At 37.2% G+C, this 21,051-nt stretch overlaps 2 protein-coding genes and 1 pseudogene across 2 annotated transcripts; 1 reads left to right on the top strand and 2 right to left on the bottom strand.

Moving 5' to 3' along the window:
- Positions 1-528: 528 nt before the first annotated feature.
- LOC114738118 (cold-regulated 413 plasma membrane protein 1) lies at positions 529-2,995 on the top strand. The gene is made up of 4 exons (XM_028926139.1): positions 529-891; positions 1,621-1,728; positions 1,827-1,897; positions 2,460-2,995. Exons 1-4 carry the CDS (start codon positions 707-709, stop codon positions 2,711-2,713), a joined length of 618 nt encoding a protein of 205 aa, XP_028781972.1. The 5' UTR covers positions 529-706; the 3' UTR covers positions 2,714-2,995.
- Positions 2,996-4,415: 1,420 nt separating this feature from the next.
- On the bottom strand, positions 4,416-10,703 carry LOC114738114 (long chain acyl-CoA synthetase 2). Its single transcript, XM_028926135.1, has 19 exons — positions 10,315-10,703; positions 9,447-9,510; positions 9,166-9,255; positions 9,021-9,077; positions 8,850-8,898; positions 8,614-8,690; positions 8,041-8,080; positions 7,854-7,948; positions 7,601-7,765; positions 7,248-7,358; positions 7,039-7,126; positions 6,847-6,913; positions 6,692-6,767; positions 6,505-6,622; positions 6,081-6,326; positions 5,825-5,964; positions 5,506-5,688; positions 4,885-5,004; positions 4,416-4,671 (listed from the first exon to the last, which is right to left on the bottom strand). Exons 1-19 carry the CDS (start codon positions 10,461-10,463, stop codon positions 4,624-4,626), a joined length of 1,983 nt encoding a protein of 660 aa, XP_028781968.1. The 5' UTR covers positions 10,464-10,703; the 3' UTR covers positions 4,416-4,623.
- An 8,380-nt stretch (positions 10,704-19,083) lies between these two features.
- On the bottom strand, positions 19,084-20,684 carry LOC114738122 (RING-H2 finger protein ATL65-like; annotated as a pseudogene).
- Between the last annotated feature and the right edge of the window lie 367 nt (positions 20,685-21,051).

Below are 21,051 nucleotides of genomic sequence, written 5' to 3'. Positions count from 1 at the left end.
CTCACAGGTTTGAGTAAATTTAATATGTGAGAAATAAAAGAGAGGAGAACATTTTTTTTAATAGTTTGATTTAAAAAGTTAAAGAAAAAAATTATAAAATCTTAATACAGAAAACATGTAAAATAGTAAGAAATATTAGTTAAAGGTTTTTAACTGTAAATTTTTCAATTTTTTAATTTCAAACGATTGAAAATTTTCATCTTTTTCCCTCCATTTCTCTCATATCAAATATAGGTAAAAATATTTTTTCCCCCCGACTAGAGGGTGGGAATAATCTGAGAGTACAAGTGAATTGAACTGAACCAGGGGAAAAAGGCCTGAGAGATAGCTTGTGCTTTGCAGAAAGATTGAGCTCGGCAAAATGGGTTACGTGGGCATATGCCACTTTATTGGAACTCCAGGCCGGATAGAAGGAAATAAAAACACGTAATTTACGGGTTGGCCCTTTCAGATTTCGTGTCGCTGCTCGCCGTCCTCCACCTATTAATTTATTCCCCGAGTCACATCCTGATCCGTTCTGAGCGAATGCCAGATAAGATCCAATGGAGAACGCTGGAATCTTCTGATAGCTCCGAATGTGACAACCACATGTCCTTTCGGTCGTATCGCTTCGCAATTCAAAAACCTCCACGTGCCATTTCTCGCTGCGTCTCCCTCCATTTCAAGGCTCCGATTCTTCTGCTGAGTGATCTAGCGGAGGAGTGCCATGGGTAAGACGAAGAGCTTCTTAGCCATGAGAACCGATTCCCAAGATGAAGCCCTCCAATTGATCAACTCTGATTTCCAGGATCTGAATCGCGCCGCTAGAAACCTCGCCCACCATGCCATCAAACTCGGTGGCCTCGGCTTCGGCACCTCTTTCCTTCAGTGGGTTGCTTCCATCTCCGCCATGTACGAACCTTCACACTCTTTTTACCCCTCCTCTACTACTTTCTGTTCTTATACAGCATGCTCAATTTTCTTCGTATCACCTTGCAATTAGTTCAGAGTGGGATTTTCTTTGCTTCAGTCGAAATCTGTTTACTCATGTGAGGCCTCTATACTTTTGATTTTAAAATCACGGATTTTGCTGTCATCACTAGCATTGCACCCGTTTACCTGTAAGATGCATGAAGAGGTTTTCCTGTTGAATCGATCTGACAGTTGATCAGTTCAATATTTTGCTGCTTGCCGAGTCTGAAATGTTTTTGGTATTGGGTTTTGTATTGGATGTTTTCAACAATTCAGATTGACAGGGGCAGGGTCTCTTGGATTAGAGTTATCTTTATTTCTCTGTATTGATGTTATTAGGAACTAGACTTTTGTTCCATTCTTGAATTGAATATTGTGACCAACTCAGTCATTGTCTTAAATACTGCTATTTCAACTCTCATGGAAGAGAAGTCCGTGCTGCTAACATGGTAAATGGTAGATAAATTAAAGCAAAAGACCAAATGATTATGATTTAGAAACCATTTTACTTCAGTGTGAATATTCATTTACTTACTGCACTTGTTTTTCTTTCCTGTACTCCCGATTTGATGTAATGGTTGTCGCATCTTGGCTTGTTTCTATGACTGTTTCCTTGATTATACACTTCTCTTTGGCTTATAAATTCTGTTTTCAATCTGTCTACTGTAGTTACTTATTGGTTTTGGATCGTACGAACTGGAAGACAAACATTCTTACATCGTTGTTGATTCCATACATTTTCTTGAGCCTTCCTTCGATAGTTTTTGGTCTCTTCAGGTGATTAACCCGTCACTCTTCCATGGTGCCAACCTTGTTCAGTGCCAAAACTCTGCTTCTTTTCTCTTATCAAGCTACTTATTTGCATGTTTATGCAGGGGAGAGTTTGGGAAATGGGTAGCCTTTATTGCGGTTGTGTTACGGCTTTTCTTTCCAAGGCATTTCCCTGGTATAGTATAATTTCATTTGACTTTAAATCATAATCATTGTTCTTGTCTATATTGGGTCTGATCTACAGTGCCCATACTTTTTCTTCGCTTTTGTGCTGCTATGACTTTTTGTTATCTATATTTTATTCTATAAGAAACGTACTTTTTAACTGATCCATATCATATGCAATTGTATCTCTGTCTGTGCTTGAAAGACTCTTCATTAGGCCTGACTAAGTGAATTGTAAATAGATATGTAGTCATTTCGAGGAACGCTTTTGAGCGAGAGCCACCTTTAAGATAGTTACATCAAAAAATTATAACCAATTCAATTTCTGCATCTTTCTTATAGATATGTATACTTCATTCTATTCATGTTTTTTTCAAAAATTATACTACCGTGGGCTTGTTCGGAACGAGGTCATTCCTTTCTTTGCAATGTCATTTGTGTCTTTTTAAGTTATAGTAAGTTAAGATACGAGAATAATTCTCGATCTTCAAAATCACTTTTTCCATTGTATTTTGCGTTCCATTTCATTTACCAAAGAGAGAGCTTGAAAGCAATCGTTACTGCTACTGCAGATTGGTTGGAATTGCCTGCTGCTTTGATTCTGCTTATAGTTGTGGCGCCAAGTCTATTCGCTAGCACCTTGAGAAGCAGCTGGGTTGGCGTGGCAATATGCCTTGTCATTGCATGTTATTTACTGCAGGAACACATTCGGGCTTCTGGTGGTTTCAGGAATTCCTTCACAAAAGCTCACGGCATATCAAACACAATCGGCATAGTCCTTCTATTAGTCTATCCTATTTGGGCATTGGTAATCGACATTATATAAATGCAGGCTTTTAACTGTTGTTGGGATTTGGTTGGGTTCGGTGAATTGAAATGGCCACTGTTCCTGTGTGTATCATTCATTTGGTGGAAAAGACTTTGATTGTGTAAAAATGTAAAATCCTCAGTGAGTGGATCATTCATTTGTAATAAGCTGAGACTTTTATATCCCAAAGAGTCTGCATGTGTAAAAATGTGAAATCAGATGTTATTTGATTACTTTTTAGCTTCATTGAATGTGAACATCTAGTGTGTTGATAGAAATAGACCATACTCCCTTTCTTTTCTTTTTTTTTTAAATAAGGTCATTTTAATCACTTTGCACATTTTAAGAAATTCAGTTAAATTTGGCTGGCTCTATTGGATTTGTACATAATTTGAATTAGTTTTCGCAATTGCCCTCTATCTTCTCTTTATTTGTTATTCATCATTGTTGGTGATTCTCACAAATATGAAGGTCTTATGACAAGGTTCAGGAGATGTGTCAAAAATCAGTAATAGTTTGGTGCGCCGTGATCGTAATGGAAAAATACGTGGCATGATGTTGGCATTTGACTGTTTGGATTTGTTAAAATAAGGCGATATTGTTCTGATTTTATGACGTTCAAAGTAATATTGCTTAAAAAAACAATTTTTCTTGGTAGTTAGTGACCTTTAATCTCTTTGGTTATGGTGGACCCTGTCTGGTCCTTTTTATTTTCGGACTTAAACGAATGACATTTTGCATTGAACAAAGGTTATTGTCTGTAGGGGTGTTCACGGGACGGATCGGGACCGGGACAGGCCCGTCCCGGTGAACAGTAACGGGACAGATTTTCTGTCCCGTGTCCCGGCCCGTCCCGGGGTTGTCCCGGTCCCGGTCGGGACGGGACGGATCCGGGATGGGACCGGGACGTCCCGAAATTATTATTTTTTAATTTTTTTTAATTTTTTTTAATTTTTTTAATTTTTTTTTTAAAAATCTGATTTTTTTAATTATATTTTTTTGAGCTTAAATCTTATAAAAACATCTTTTTTATTTGTTTGGGCACTCTTAAACGAAAGCTCAAAATATTACATATAATAGTTATTAAAAACTCTAAACAAAGCTTTTAACACAATAAAAACTTGCTAAAAATTCTAATCATCAATAATCTCAAATCATTAACAAATATAAAAACTCTAAATAAATATATCCATAGTTTCATACAATAGTCTCAAATCTTAAAAAAAAAATGAAAAAAATGATATTATATAAAAAATTAAAAAAATTAATTTTTTTTAAAAAAAAGGAACCGGGACGGGACGACCCCGTCCCGTGTCCCGTCCCGTCCCGGTCCCTTTTTGTCCCGTCCCGGTTTGTCCCGTCCCGAAAAATTTCGGGACGGATCCGTTCCGTCCCAATAAGACCGGGACCGGAACGGGCCGACCGGGACGGGCCGGCCTTGAACACCCCTAATTGTCTGCAGCACCTTTCTAAGGAAAAATCATTAATTTTCTTTTATAAATTAACAAACCAGAGTCAATTACTATATTTAAGGAGTTTATTGTCAATAAATCATATCCAACTGATTTGTAATGGAAAAAGAACAAATCTATTGTGCCCCAGCTGGGTTTGACTTTGATCTGGATGGTTTCAAAATTATTATTGTTCAAATTTTCAAGGAACTGCATAAGTCTATATATTTATCTCAGACATCAACGTATTTTGCGCTGTAGAGGCTTTCTGATATTCATAAATAAATTTTATTATAGAATATTGACAAGAATGATCATACATAGTTGCTGTGATAATAGAAGAAAACTGTATGTTTTCAGATTTTCTGTTGATATAATTAATAAGAACCAAAATGGACAAGCACCCAAATGGATTCTGAATAATAAACTACCACAAATCATTATATTTTAACATAGCACTCCAGCTTCCTTCCTGCTTCATACCTTCTTTTCCTTTACTTCATTGTATAGTTTATCGATATGGTTCTGCAAATAAAGTAAACAGGTTAGCATTTACATAACAATTTCTGCTTCATGCTTCATAACTCAAGCCTTAGATTAGAAGCAGGGGAATTCATTTGATACACAACGATCTCTCTTCCCCAGAAGGATTTTTTTTTTTTTGGAAAGCAAGATGTAATATAAAGCGTAGCAAAAAATCACAGTTGTTAAAGAGAATTGATCAAAGGGTATGCGAACCTTAAAGTACTTGAGCAGTTGTGGTCTCTTCAATTTAAATGTTGGAGTTACCAGATCTCTGTCCATGTCAAAGGGGATGGGTTCCAGATGAATTGCCTTTAGCATCTCAAAACCTCGAAGCTACAGCAGAAGTTCTCTTTCATGTCAGATGAAGCTTCCAGGTAATACAACTTAGCAACAAGTTAACAAACAATTTGTTCCCTGAATTCTAAAGACTTGTTTCATTTCGGTCGAAACTGATAAATGCCACAAGTTTCTGATTCATCTTAAAATTAACTGCTTATTGGTCCAATGACATTCTCAATTTACTTGACAAAAGGACTTGCGTATGCACAAGTTTGTTCTTTTCAAAAATGAACTGCAGTCCTCACTAAGTTTCAATTACTTGCTAAATGAGCCAAATAATTTGTGAGCTAAATTGTTATTGTAGTTTAGTAACTAGTAATAGACCACATACTAATTTGTATGAGAAGTTAAGCTAGAAATTAAAACTAAAAAACATTATAAAGCGACATGAAGGCAAAATTACGGTGATTCATGTTTATCAAAAGCACGATTTTTTTAATAATGCACACCCACACACACACATGTAGCGCATAATTGGGAGTTGGGTATGCATACTTGGTGTTTCTGACCAGTTGAATTGAGCTCGTCCAAAATGAACTTTCTTGCCTTTTGATTTTCACATAAAGATTTAAAATCACCAGTCTCATTATGCTTCTCTGCCCAATCCTCAAGTGCCTTTTTTTCTGGGACCACCACAGCCACCAGGAATGACTCGAAACTGTTTCCATATACCCAAATCTGTATGAAATGATCAAAGCATTTTGAATTCCATTAATTATGTAAATTCAGTGACTGGGGTATGCTGCAGGAATGGAATCTAACTGGTGTTCCTGCAAATTCACAGGCTGCCTTTGTGATTAATGAGGAAACATACCGATGTTATTAGAGGGCACTGTGAATACTTGTTTTCGATGCTCTCAACAGCAATATATTCCCCCTGAGACAACTTAAAAATATTCTTTTTTCTATCAATAATTTTCAGGGCTCCATCTGCCTGCCATTCTCCAATGTCACCTGCAAGGAATTTAAAATCAATACCATTTTGATTGCACTAAAAGACAAAGAAATTTGTAAAGAAAAACAAGAATGGAGAAATTTGATTTTAAGTCACAATTTCCAGGGAGTCTCACCTGTATGAAACCACCCATCAATCATCACTTCTTTAGTAAGATCTTCACGCTTGTGGTAACCAGAAAACAAGGTGCTGCCTCTAAGGCAAATTTCTCCACGGGGCTGACTGGAAACTGCATCATACCCCATCTCTGGAACAGATTCAAGCCTGGCTTCAATGGTTGTCATGGGCACCCCAACTGTTCCCATCATAGAAAACACGTCACCAATTGCGGTGAAACACCCACCACAACTTTCAGTGAGACCTGTGATGCCAAAATGATAGTAAATTAGAGCAACATAATTATACAGACGCATAACATGCACATTGTAGATGAATTAAACATGTTTCTACTACAATAGACTCAGAAAACCCAAAAAAGCCAATGAATGGAACCATTTCTCACAAGAAATGATGTTAAGCAGAAGATTTGTGTACAATACCATAGCCTTGTGATAAGGTAGATCCAATAGTGACCCTCAGAAACTCCTCCACATGCGTAGGCAAGGGGGCAGCTCCAGATAACAAGATGCGAACTCGTCCACCCAATGCTTGTTTTATCTATCAATAAAACTGATGTTTAGAATTTAAACTAGATATATAGAATTTGCAAGGATAAAGATGGAAGACCTTATCAAACACAAGCTTATCAAGCCGAGGTGCTGCTTGGTCTTGTGGAAGTCCCTTCTCCAGATATTTCAACTTGCTGTCAGTTGATCCCAGATTAGTTCACACGAGGATAGAATAGAGAAAGAAAACAATCAAAGTGAAAGGGCAGGACATACTAGTTATATGCATGCTGAAACAACAAATTCTTCAGTGTCCCCCCAGCAGAAATTTGGCTTACAATACCTTCAAGCGCAAAGGATAAAGCCAATGCTTGTTTACGTGAGGAGCTCAAAGACAATGCTTAGATAAATATTTTAGACAAGGTGGTTTACCCAACTATGGAAAAGAACAGAGTATCCATTTCTTACCCGCGTAAATACGGTCATAAACTCTTGGAACACCACAAAATATAGTTGGCTTAAGTGTCTGAATGTCTTCCATTAAGAACCTAACATCCTGTAAGCATGAAGATGAAAACTTCCATATTAAGCATAAAACAGAGCATAAAGCCTCATTGAGATGGAAAAATGAAAGAATGATCAAGTAATTAATTGCAAAAATTAAATTAAGATCTTACGCCTTGCCAAAACCCTATTGAGGAGCCCTTGTAGATGCAGTAGCTCTCTATTATCTGGTCGTATACATGTGCTAGAGGAAGAAAAGAGAAGTATACATCGTCTACTGTTGCCTACAATTGCACATATTTTTCGCCAAGTCAGCATTACATAAAGATGACAAATTGAAGCTCAAACTTATCTTCTTTACTCATCAGCCTCTATAAATATTTGATTCAGAAGAGAAATGAACTCGAATATCATAATCATCTATTGTAACTCCCAGAAGCTTACCTATACTAAAACATATAAACAGAAAAAGTAGGACAGGAATGACATGAAACTCATGAACATCAGAGGAAAATGCTCATCTTACCACTCTGTCTGTTAATGAAAGTATTTGGTCAATAGACAGCACTTCAGACATAAAAGCCTCGTTCTTAATAATGACACCTTTTGGTTCACCAGTCGTTCCACTTGTGTACATTATTGTGCAGATATCTGTCTTCCTTTTTGAAGGTAGATCACCTTCCAAACTTCCCTGAGTAAAATGCAAGATTGAAATACAACTAACGAGAGAAATAGGTTTAACATAAACAGGAAAATGAAATATAGGTTTGACATCATACCAACTGGAGGAACTCTTTCCAGGAGAAGCATGCTGCACCATGTTTCTCAGCTTCCTTCTTTTGTTCAGTTGAAACATTTCCAAAACTCACAATGGCTACACCATGAATTTACAGACCTTGGTTACCATTAAAAACCCTAAAGTGTTTATTTTAGATAAAAGATAGGAATGGTTAACGGCTAACCTACATTTTAGATTTGAAGAACACTGTTCAAGACATGACAAAATCTGTAAAAATATTCATCGCTTCAGTAACCACAAAAAAGAAAGAAAATAAATAAAAAGAAGAAGAAGAAAAGATTCCATCTGTATCGGAGAATAAACGAATTAGCTTGAAAGAATTAATGGTCAATTATTCTATTGAAAGAGGATCAGAAATGGTTGTGACAATTTGTCAGCTTCAAAATTGATACCTCACTATCCATTTGGAAAGTGACTTGCAGAGATCTCATCAATAAATTAAAGGCTGCTAATGGCACTGTTATTTTATAGTTTCGTAGGAGACAAGATTACACTCGATAGGTGTGTGAGAAGTTCAATCTTGAAGGTATACGACTTGTGGTCTGAAGCTCCAAGCCAAATCATCAATATGAAAATGAAAGCATTCAAATTCTTGCTCCAGTTAAACCCATGTTGATTCAGTTATATTCACCAAATAAAATATTCACAACAAAATAAACGACAAAGATGTGTAGCAAAAAGGGGGGGGGATAATAAGCAGCAAAGATAAAGAAGGTAGTCGATGAAGATCTAGAACTTACAGAAGGAATCTTGTTTTCCTGTACAAATGCTATTGAAACTTCAGCATGGTTTATGATATACTCCACTGCATTAGGACCTGTTAGGTTTAAAACCAGGTCATTTTCTAGTAAAATGTAAGAGAAACTCAACTGATCACACTGCTTTAATTTAAAAGCCCTTCCAAAGTAACATGCCTCAAATTATAAAATAAAACCACGTTCGTCTTATTGGAAAGAACAAATGACAAAAAACATACCAAGGGTATCATATAATGGGACGTAAGTTACTGCACAGCTATTACAAGCCTGCAAAACAACAAAGTTGCACTAAGTCTTATAACGATGGCTAATAAGGCACTATGCAATGTCTTTCTTCATATTTATGGGAAGAATGGTATTTAGGGCGAGGGGGAAGGAAGCTGATATACCTCCATGGCGATTATCCATTCTGGGCAGTTGGATCCATAAATGCCACAACGATCTCCCTGGTGATGTGAATCAATTTTTTTTATATCAGTTTTACATTTAAAGATTCTGAATACAAATTATGGTGATATTGGCCTGTAGACTTACAGGATTGACACCGCGCCTCCTCATGGCGGAACCCATTCTGATGGCAGAATCATAAGCCTCCTGATATGTGACCCATTCATAGGGACCCGCCTGCAAAATCAGTAAATTGACATATGGTGTATTATTTACTTCTCTCTTAGAAATATAAAAAAAAGAGAGAGAGAGATTAATAATGCTATGGACTGATCAGGCTAATAAACCATAGGTTATGGTGCTTGGAATTGCATGTATAAAGAAAGGGATCCTCTAGAAAAGAAAAAGAAAGACTCATAAATTTACACCTTCGAATTGTTTTTCTGACGTCTGCCCAGAAGTGGGTTGTTCGGGTTCCTCTTGGCAGAGTCCCTGGGGAAGAATCAAAACTGGTCAGAAAGGAGACATCCATGAACTGATAAGAGTATTCAAATTTCAATGGTCTTCGGACTTTTTGATACAATTCACCCAAGCACTTCTCTTTCACCAAGTAGCAACAAACTCACGAAAAGGATCTTTAAAATTCAGTTAAAATTACAAGTGGCCCACAAATGCATCCAATAGGATGAACTCTTGATGAAATGATTTGGCATGGAATTTTTAATACTTAATCAAAATATTTTATCTCAAATGTTAATTTACGATGGAAGGGTTCACTTGAGAGTTTATTATGATTTCCATCCCTTCTGTTTTAAAATGTAAACTTCCAAAAGTTAATCACTACTATTTTGACCATAATTCCCAGGATTGGCAAGACTGGGATTACCAGCAGGATTCTCATTGCCGCCCTCAAAGTAAAATAAAAATTCTGCTTTTAGAGATGCTGCAGTTTAAAAATTAGCTGGTTCTTCAAATTGCTTTAGAAATGGCTAACAAGTCTTAGGATGTATTTAAATTTAAATTCAAAATCTTGGTCAATGCATGATTTCGTTTAAAGAATAAACTAAACAATTGTTCCCCGTCGTTACGTTAATGTCATATTTAATTCCCAAAAATCAGTTAATGCATGAATCAGTTCAAAAACCAAAAAATAACATACTTGTCGCCTGACAAAAAGACTCAGAGTTGATTACTTGCTTTTTTAAAACTGAATAATTCAATTCTTCATTTTCAGTGAACTAACGCTATCAAAATGTCAGTTGAGTGAAGAAGAAACTGGAAGGAAAACAGAATCACCTGAAGAACTGCCATGGAGATTCGAAGTCGGCCGGAAGCTCCATTAAACCGTCTTTAGCATAAATGCACCTATAAACAGGACCCGCCGATGGGTTGTCAGCGGAGGCCGGCGTTGCCTCCGCCACCTTCACGGTGTAAACATCCGGCATTGTGAAATCGGAATGTGCAGAAACGGATTTCAGAATCGTACGTAATGATCAGCAAAGGAAGCTCACTGCCACCAATCACAGGCCTGGTTTTAATTAATATCTAAAAATTCTGGGAATAAAAAAGGGAAAGGGTAGCTGAACGAGAAGGAAAATGGAGGTAGGAGAGTTGGTTGAGACGAAGCAATAAATTCAAAGGGATTAATACTAGCTAGCCTATTTCTTTTACTTCTGTGAGAGAATAAAGGAAAGCTGAATTTTGAGCGGGTTTTTATGAGGCTGGCACATATAGAAACTGGTGTCTTTTTCGGGTTCACCTCCATTTGCATTTATATTTGGCTGTAAAAGTTTGGTTACATTCTCATGTGCAACTGTCCAAACATCAAAATCAGAAATGAAACGGAAGAAGGAAAAAACGTTTTCCCTGATAAGTAGGACATTTTATTAATTAATCTCATTATATTATGACTTATTAAAAGTTGTTCATCTTTCACATGAAACCAAATGAAAACAAGAAATGCAGGCGCATTTATGAGAAGCAATGGGGGAGGCCACTCCAGTTGGCTGACAAATAATGAATTCTTGCTTCATTAAAGTTGTGACGAGCCACCAACTAATATATCTATGAAGTCCACATTTCTACGTAAAACTAATCTTTGTCTATCCTTTAATTGCCTTTTCATGGTTTCAATTTTGTGTTGAATTTTCTTTTCCAGATTAATTAATATATGCAGCACCAAATGCCGGCTTGTTGGGGTAGTTGGACATTTTCAGCACAAAGTCAAACTTAATTCTCTCTCACGCAACAGTAATTTTTTTTTAAAAAATTATTTCAAGATTTTGGAAGAGGCTAGATTGAAAAAAAAAAAATTTTTGAATGGTGGAAGTCTGGAAGAAGAATAAAGTCAATGGTGGATGGAAAATGCAGAAGAATAGTGTTGTTAATTATGGAGAGGTTAGGCAAGACTTGTGTTTGTAGTTATTGGCTTGATGGTTACGAACTGGTGTAACAAAACTTGCCAGATGGGTTGACAGAATTAATATTGTAACTGGTGAAATTTGGTGTTTCATGTTTAATAATAATATTAATAATATAACTGAATATCCAAGATCCTCATGAAAATATAGATATATATATTATTTTCAAGCTTATTTAATTTTGATTCTCACACAAAGTACATTATTTAGACGATATCAACAGTATTATTTTCGGGGAAAAAAATTAATTGACATGTTCTCATAGTTAATTCACTATCGTTATATCTGAGCATAAATGTTTATATATCTGACCATATTATAATGGTATATATGATTTAAATTTGAAATAAGCTATAAAAATTTATGGATTAATTTTTTCTGTCGAGCTGAATGTGATCCTTATCGAGTTGGTTGGTGTGCATGGGTTCAGATTTTTTTTTTTTGGGGCAACCAGATCTTATTGGATAAAATCAGACTGATTTTTTTTTTTGAAGGGAAAAAAAAGAAAGTGGGAATTAACAAAAACTGGGGGCATTGATGGTCATTAAAAATTTATGGGATCTAACATTGCGAGCGGCCTTAAATGTGGCCACCTACATCTCACCCCGCATGCGCACCACGCTTCCTCAAGAATCTATTCAGCTCACGCTGCCACGTGTACTCTCTCTCTCTCTCTCTCTCTCTCTCTCTCTCTCTCTCTCGCCATCGCAATGATTGGTCCAACCCCTCATGACGTTCCTCACATGAAAATCCACGTGCCTTGCCACTTTAAGCTAAATAAATCTGAGTCCTATGCCACGTGGCCCGTTTGAGCCAGGCAACCGGCATTCTTCTGCTTCGTAGCCTTCCTTCACAGAGAACCATTGGTTTCGCGATGAAACTATTACACATCTTGCGAATGTCAAGTTCAACCAAACGCTGTTTCGTTCAAAGTGAAGGCAAGTAGTAATCAGGAATGCATAAAGAATGGCTCGTGAATTTTGGATACATTTTTTTGGGCGCCATCTTTCATTTTTTGCCTTCTTAAATAAGAATTATTCCTTATGATTGAAAAACTGCTTATAAATTATCCTAAAGAGGCTCTAAGTTAGAGGTGGTTTACGGCCTGGGCTTTTGCCTTCAAGCGCCAGCACAGGAACATCGTCTTCTTGATCTCCACACTTTTGTGGTGGCAAAGATTTATTTTTATTCCGACCAAAATAAACATGTGAGCCTCACAGTTAGCTCTAAACTGATCTTACAAATGCTCATTAATGGAGAAGAGCTGAACCACATGGACGGACATGATAGTTTGCCTGTCATTGTCTATGGAGCAATTGACAATCGACTAGATGATGTGAATATGGTTATCAAGCACAATGCCAAATCCATGTTGGCTGGGATGGTTAAAATCAACTCTAACCACGTCATTAAGGGTATGTTTGGCTCAATGAGAGGAAGGGGAGAGGAGGGATTTTAATGGAAAGAAGGGGAGGGGAGAGGAGTGAAGGATTTTAATATTATCTTGTTTGGATTTATAAAAAAAGAGGGCAGGGGAGGGAAAAATATTTTAATATGGATAATTTTGCTCTTATTTTATTTAAAGTGTGGGCATAATGGTCACAATATGACAAAATATAGACATAATGGTCACAACATGACAAAATATGGGCATAATGGTCATAATATGACAAAATATTGCCCTTTCCCTCCAAATCCTCCCAATTTTGGAGAGAAGGTTGAGGAGGGGAGGGGAGGGGAAATTTTAAAAAATTTTCCCTCCCCTCCTAAAATTGTGTGTTGCCAAACAAGAAAAAATGATTAAAATCCCTTCCCTTCCCTCTCCTCCCTTCCAAATCCCTCATACCAAACACACCCTAAATGCCACGCCATGGCCAGTTTGGAGCTGGAGCCTTTAGGGCTAGGATAGAGGGAAAGGCCGAAAGCTTGCTCTCGTCCTAACTTGAGAGGTAGATAGTACCACTCGCTTTGATCCCACTCATGTGACCAAGCTTGGTGTTTTCAGCCCTCGGAGTAGACCGGATGGTTGAACCGGTTGCGCCGTCGAGTGGCAATGAGAAAATAATTTTACTAAAATTAAAAAGAAGTAAAAATATAATTTAGTTACTAACAAAGTGTATTGCACACCGGATATACATACAAAAATTTTCAACGGGGTTTTGGGAAGTATATTACCGCTCTAGTAAAAAAGGAGTCCATTTTTTTAGTTCTAAAGGCGTATGGTTCATAAATAAATAGTTGATTGTTCCTTTCTTAATTAATGCAGTTTTATACGGATCTAATGCTATTGAATATCCTACTACCGCATCATTTAAAATTAGTTTATAAAAATCGTTCCAATTTTATTTGTTAACCATTGTATGAGTTAGGATTGCATTTTTCACTGAGTCAAACAATTTTGAATTTGTGAACTCTTGGAAAAAGCTATAATATTTATGTGTTTAAGAGGGAAAAAAAGTGCTTGCAATGTGAAACTAGGATTACCAAAATCTCATTTCATCGTCTTGGCCCTTTGTCGTCCCTTTCATATGCACACATTTTCTCTGACACTTTTAAACACACCACTTATACATATATATATATGTTTTTTTCCATCTACACATAATATAAATGATCAATTACCCACAGCCCCTGAGCTCCACAATCACCCACTAAATGAAATTGAATATTGTCGTAGTGTTTTTCCAATACTTTGGTATACATTTATGTTACGTTTGGTTAGAAAGCATTGAAAATAAAAGATTGTTTTGGAATTGTAAGAAGAAAATATATAAAAGAGCGTTTAGTATAAGAGATTATTTGTTATATGGGATTAGTCAACTCTATGTATGAGATTAAAGAATACATTGAAGGGAAGTGGTATTTTCCAATCCCACCTCTATGGGTTTTGCTAATCCCATTATAATAGATAATTACTCATTAAAAATACTACTACTTCCGATCCTTAAATAGATCTCATTTGATTTTTATTTTGGTCCTAATTACTCCATTTGTTTTTTATTATAAGAGACATTTGATGCTTATGGTATGTTTCCATATATAGAGACACTTAAAGTTGGTCTATTTTTTTGTATCGATTTCCTATTTTACCCATATTTTATTTGTCTCCAACTCATACTCTCTTCCCAATCCCACCTTTTTCTTTTAATAATTTAATTGTTCTCTCTTAACTCTCCTTATAATGGGGGATTGTTGGAAAAAAATTATATTTTTTACACTTAATTACCTCAACTAATTTTAACTGTTTTTTTAATCAACGTACATTTGGTTTGATTTGTTCTTATAATAAGGAACGGAGGGAGTATAAGATTCCAATCCACTTGTCTTTCATATTTATGCATTCTTTCTCAAGATAGTCGCTCTAATAATACTAGTCCTAGCCAATAAACTTGATTAGTAAGGATATTTTAGGAAATACAACACATATATTACAAATAACTAACTTAACTTATTTTTTTAGTCTCCTCAAATTAATCAACTAGTTTTTATAATTAGGACCGAGAGGTAGTATTTTAATTATTTTTTAATTATAATCTCAATCTCAATCTTTTATTTTAATACTTCATACTAACGGACTAAGTGGCTTCAAAGTAGGGCAGAGAAGCGGGCGGGTTGGGCTGCTCGGCCCCAACCCTTAGCCCGCCCGTTTAAATTTAAAGGGTACGGCTAAGCCCGTACCCGTCGATACCTATTTTAAGCCCGTTGTTAATTGGGGTTGAGTTTAACTGGGCGGGTTTATTGCGGGTTATGGGAAACCCGTTTAAGAATAAAATCTGAAAACTGCTCAATGTAAAGACATGAAAATTCTCATTATATTCCCATTCCTACTGAACCTTTTGCAGCTTAAAAGACATAAAAATCAAAATACTTTCTTAAAACAGAACCAATTTCACTAAAATAGAACCAATGTTCGGTGTTCACCATCAAGGCAGCAATCAATATAAATAAGCAAATACAAACATTAACTAACGAAAGTGATCTCAAATCTTACCATAAATGTCAAACCAAAGGCAAGAGCTACAAGAGTAAATAAATGGAAGATTTGAAGCTGAAATGCAATGAAATATAGACAGATGAGATGAGACTAAGAGGTGAGAGAGACGCCGTCGATGAGGCTAAGAGGCAAGGAGAGTGATAGGACTCCCAACGGACAGTACCATGAGAGGTGATGAGAGAGGAGAGCTCATTGCTCAGATGCCAAAAGACTGAGCGTGCAAGACCCAAAGGCAAAAAGGCGAGAGTCGTGTGAACGTCGGTGCCGAGACTGAGTGAGCAACGCGTTGCTGTGCATCTAATCACTACACCATGTGCGTGAGAGACTGAGAGATCGAAAGGTGAATGGCAGCGTGATGAGGGCTGACTATTGAGGGCTCTAAGCTTCTGAGATTCGTCTGAGGCAGAGGCATAGCAGAATAAAAGTGGGGAGAGTGGGAGATGTTCGCAAGAAAGAGGAAGAGGCGCCTCTCAGCCTCACAAGTTAGAGCCAGTTTTTTTTTTTAAAGAGAAAAAAAGAGTCTAAAAGGGGGGTACAGGCAGCCCGTGCCTTTGCCCGTAACCCGCCCATTTAATTCCTAACCCGCCCGTTTAAGCCCACCGTTTTTGTTTTTTGGGCAGGCTCCAAACGGGCCCAATTTTACGGGTTGCGGCGGGGGGGCGGCGGGTACGGGTAGCTTGCTCAGCCCTACTCAAAGTTGATTCCCTCATGTCTAAAAAACTATCACGTTTATATCAGAAGACTGGTGAAATCTCATGGGGGATAAACGTTGAGGGAAGGGACATTTTATTTGGGCCACATTTTGCGAGAACTCCAATTATTATGGGCCGACATTTTTTGACTTATGACTCACATTGGAAAAAGGCCTGATCCGCACTTGTTGTTGTTTCCACTCATACGGTTCTCCAATCGCTCTCTCTGTGTCGTCAAATTAGCACCACTCTTTCTGCTCGCCAATTTGGAAAAACAAAACACATACTCTTTAAATATACTCGCTTCGTCCTTTTTTTTTTTTAAGTAACATAAGACTATATTACGTAAATTAAAGTTAATTAAAGACAATAAATAATTAAAAATTAGATTTTTTCAAAATACTTTTATTTATGGCGAAAAGAAAGTATAAGAAAGAGAATAAGAAAAATTATTATGATAAAAGAATAATAAAGAAGAAAATGTGGATGAAAAGAGATGATAGTTTGGAAAATAGATAACCAAATATATTAGATATTAAAATAAATAATTAATGGGATACAATAAGAAATTTGTCATAAAAATTAAGACAATTTATAATATTATTTATATTTAACTAAAAAGAGGATAATAGTTGTTATTATAAAAAGGGATGAAAAAGTATAATACTAATTCCTTGAAGCCACAGGATTCCAATAGTTGTTATAATAATAATAACAATATATTATTATTATTTTGGTGATTAATTCCCATAATGCCGCATGATGCTCAGTCTTTCTTTTTTAATTACCAGTAAAGTAGAGATAAGGTAAAGTTGGATAGGGATGAGAAAGCAAGGCTGGAGATCCAAATGCAAAGAAATTAATTGCAACCAAACCACCAGAGGAAGAGATTGGCCGCGTCAAGCACCACAATTAATGTGCCTATTCATATCATTTGGGTTCTTTCCCACATGGCTCCCCTCCTCCCTGCCTCTGGTAACGAAATTACTATTACCGCCTCATTAGTGTTCCCAAGCAATTTACCCCGTCCCCGTTAATTCACCTAGCTAGCTTCCCCTCTTCCTTTGTATTCCATTTATTTTGATTATTATTTTAGAAATTATTTACTCTTATAATTCTATTTATAAATTACTTCCAACATGTTTCATGCAAATCAATAAAAAGTTTAAATTTTATTAATTCTAATTTAAAATTTAATACTTTACGATTTTATCCCTATTTAATATACAATATACTTTACAGAACAAAGTAAACATGATATTAAATGAATGTTAAAATTATATATTGATGTGAAAATTTTATCTCTCTGCCGTATAAATAAATTAAAAATTTTATTCTCTCTCTATCCTGTAAATAAGATCAAGAGAGTATATTACTCTTCTGGTTCTATTATAAGGTACTTTCAGTATACTTTACACAGACTAAGAAAAACCTTAAAATACATTAACTCTTCATTAAAATATAACAATTTTTTAACTTCACCCATATTTAATATATAACATTTCAAAAGAAATAACTACCTACACAATAATAAATGAATGACAAAACAAAATATTCACGTTGAAAATTTAATAAGGTGACTTATAAAAATGGGAAAAAAAAAACTTTTTTTCTCTGCTCTATAAATAAAACACGTAATTATTACTACTTCTGTTTTCGACTAGGTTATAAAAGTAACTTCCAAAAATTCTTACAAATAAAGAATGACATTTAAGTTATTCTTTTGATTTTTAATGCATAAACAAATTTAGGTAGGTTAAAATACTAAATAAATTATTTACTTTCAATACATTGCAAATCAAAATCAACTCCTAACAATGCAGTTTAGTATTAAATACTCTTTGGTCCTATTTATAGGGTAGAGAGGGAATGTAATTTTTTGTTCCTATTATAGGACAGAGAGAGAATATATTTTCTGATCCTATTTATAAGACACTGAGAGAAATTTTTTATATGGATATACAATTTTACCTCTTATTTATTATGTTGTTGATTTTATTTATATGAGGTACTATAATGCATATTAAATAAAGATAAAGTTGAAAAGTCATTAAATTTAAATGAGGGTTAATGAAATTTAAGATTTTTTTTATATGTGTGAATATGTTGAAAGTGCCTTATAAGTAGGACCGGATGAGTATATTTTAAGTTAATAAAATTTTTTGAATTTACTCTCATTAAAAAATGTGTATCGAAAACAAATGCTATAAATTTTCTCTCATTCCTTCCTTCCACACTCTCTCTGATTAATAGATGTAATATTTAAAAACAATAATTAATGCTAACCCTCTCGATCACTTATATTGAATGTGATGAAACTAATTTTTTTAATAAAAAAAAAACCCACTTGTAATGGGACTAGAGCAGTACAATACCCACACCATGCTAGGAGAACTTCATTGTTCAAATCACCCTCTTTTGTACTTAGGAGTGGGGTTTAATTCCCTTGATTGCATCTTTATTCCTTTTGAATGAAATCTCCCTTCCACCCAAACAAAAAACATGCATCAAGTATAATGAGCAGATAAGTCCCAAAATTCTAATTAATAATTAATTAATTAAAAGAAGCACAGTGTGTGATAATGTACATAAATACTCCATGTGTAATCAAAACTGGGAGGGAAGGGCCAAAGGGAAGCCTTATCCTCCCGCCATTTATGAGCTTCTTTCCCTCTCAACTTCAGAGCAGAGACATTGTGCAAGGGAAGCAGGCGCAGGCAGAGGGAATATGAGCACGAGAGAGTGAATTGAAGAAGCTCTGTCTCTCTTTCTCGTCAAATTGATGAGACATTAAATGCAGAGCCACCTTCCCATTAATGACCCTCTACATATTGACAGGCCCTCTCATTAATCCCCTCCATTAATTCCTCTATTCCTCTCTCTCCTCTCTCCTGACCCCACTCTCTCTCCTCCTTCCCCCGCCGCCCTTTTCTCTCCGTCACCATCTCCGACGTCTTTTCACCAATTATCTCTTTCCACGTACCCCCCAACCCAAAAAGTTACAAAAAATAATTCCCACTTCTTCCTTTTCCTTCTTTTATCTCCTGTTGTATCTCTCCGGTGACAGCAATGCCTCGGGTCGCCGCACCTCAGCCGGCTCGACGAGAAAGCTGCTGCTCCGCCGCCGCCAAGGCTGCTGACGATCTCAGGAACATCGGGCTTGCGATTGACTTGCTTCGCCGTGACGAGCTTCCTCCTCCTCCGTTGTATGATCTTATGCTTGATTCCGACAGAGAGGAAAGAACCCTCGCCTCCGGAAGAACGGCGACTTCATCCCTCTGTAGTATCTGAAGGAGAACACTCTGGACTTTCCAACGATCCGAACGGTGACGGCCTTTTGCTCCAGAAGCTGCTGCTGCTTCCCTTCTTCGGTGGTACCGCCACGGCGACGCCGTCGCCGGCTCCATCACCATTCTCTCTGACGCCAAGCTCCGTTCGAATCCGAACGAGTAGGATCGCTTCAGGAGGAAATCACGACCGCCGTTGAATCGATCGTCCTCCGGATTCGCGTGGTTCCTTCTCGGTGATTGCTCTTCGTTGCAAGGAGTGATCTCTGACACCAGAGAATGAGCCACTGGCGATGGAGCTTCGACCATAGGGTCCATACTGATTCTATGCAAAATCGTGTCGTCGTCGAGGCTCGGTCGAATCCTCGCTGCCATCATTGGCGTGAACGGGGACTCTGCGCACAAAACTCCGGCGCGGCACAGGGGGCAATTGGCGTGCGACCTGAGCCAAACGTCGATGCAATCCAGGTGAAAAGTGTGAGAACAAAAAGGGAGCGTTCGGACGTACTCATCGTCTTCGAACTCCAACAAACAAACTGCGCAATCGCGTCGAGACTCTTCGAATTGATCCTTGGATTTGGCGGTGTAGAGGGAAAACGGTATGGTCTTGATGATGGACTCGTCGAGACCATAAGGGGAGAACATGTGAGGCCCATCAATCGGCTCAAAAGGAGAATCATAAGGAAGTGAGTCGAGGTCGCCGGAGGAGGAGGGTGGGTAGGAACGTCGCCTACGGCGGCCGCCACCGGCGAGCAAGGCGGGTTATCGGAGGCACGAGGTGGCGGGAGATGAGGCGGGAATAGGTGACGACGATGAAGGCGGCGGCAACGACGACCACCATTGCAATTAGCGGTGGGCTGAAGTCAACCGACAACTTAGAGGGCAGAGGTGATGGTTTGCCGACAGGTACCGCAAGGAGAGCGGGGGCAGGGGTGGACGGTGAAGGGGCCGGTGCCGGAGAAGCAGATGGGGCCCAGCGGTGAACGCCAAGATGGGGTGGCTGAGAAGGAGCTGAAGAAGAAGAAGAAGACGCCGGTGGAATCATCATCATCATGAGAATGATCATGGAGTTTCTGTGAGAGGTAAGAAATAGGGTTTTTGATTCTCCAGGAGTCATAAAAACAGAGAGAGATTAAAAGAAAGAAACTGTAGAACTTGGTTCGTGAGTTAATGCAAAGGTTGACTGAAAGTGTTTATTTTCCTCTTTTTTTTTTTTTTTGGTTTTTCCTCTTCCCTTCCGTCTTAATCTGATTCTTCAGGCTGCACAGTGTGTGGAAGAATAGAGAGAGAGAGATAAAGGGAGGGGAGGCTATGTAGGACTGTGAAAGACACGTCAACTTTGGTGAATTTAAGGCGAGGTGCTTTTTGGCAGAGTGGGGAGAAATAGAGAATACTACCAATTTTCCAAGGAATTTAAGCCAAAGACACGTCATTGATGATGGTACAGTGATAGTAATTTATTTAACATATTTAATTTTATTATTGTATATTTATTTCGTTTGACCCTATCATTAATGACCGCCCCTGTCCAGTAGTGCTAAATCACTTCATGCTCAGCCTTGTTGGTAATCGCTCTTGGAACCTTAACAAAACCATTCAATGCCCCATTGATGAAAATCACCATTTTTAATATTATTAAT

This window comes from Neltuma alba, unplaced genomic scaffold (assembly GCF_004799145.2).
Source record: "Neltuma alba isolate B1F8T4 unplaced genomic scaffold, ASM479914v2 tig00013529_pilon, whole genome shotgun sequence".
In the NCBI taxonomy this organism is placed as follows: domain Eukaryota; kingdom Viridiplantae; phylum Streptophyta; class Magnoliopsida; order Fabales; family Fabaceae; genus Neltuma; species Neltuma alba.
Note: the sequence above shows the minus strand (reverse complement) of the source record. Positions and strands in the feature narration are given on the sequence as shown.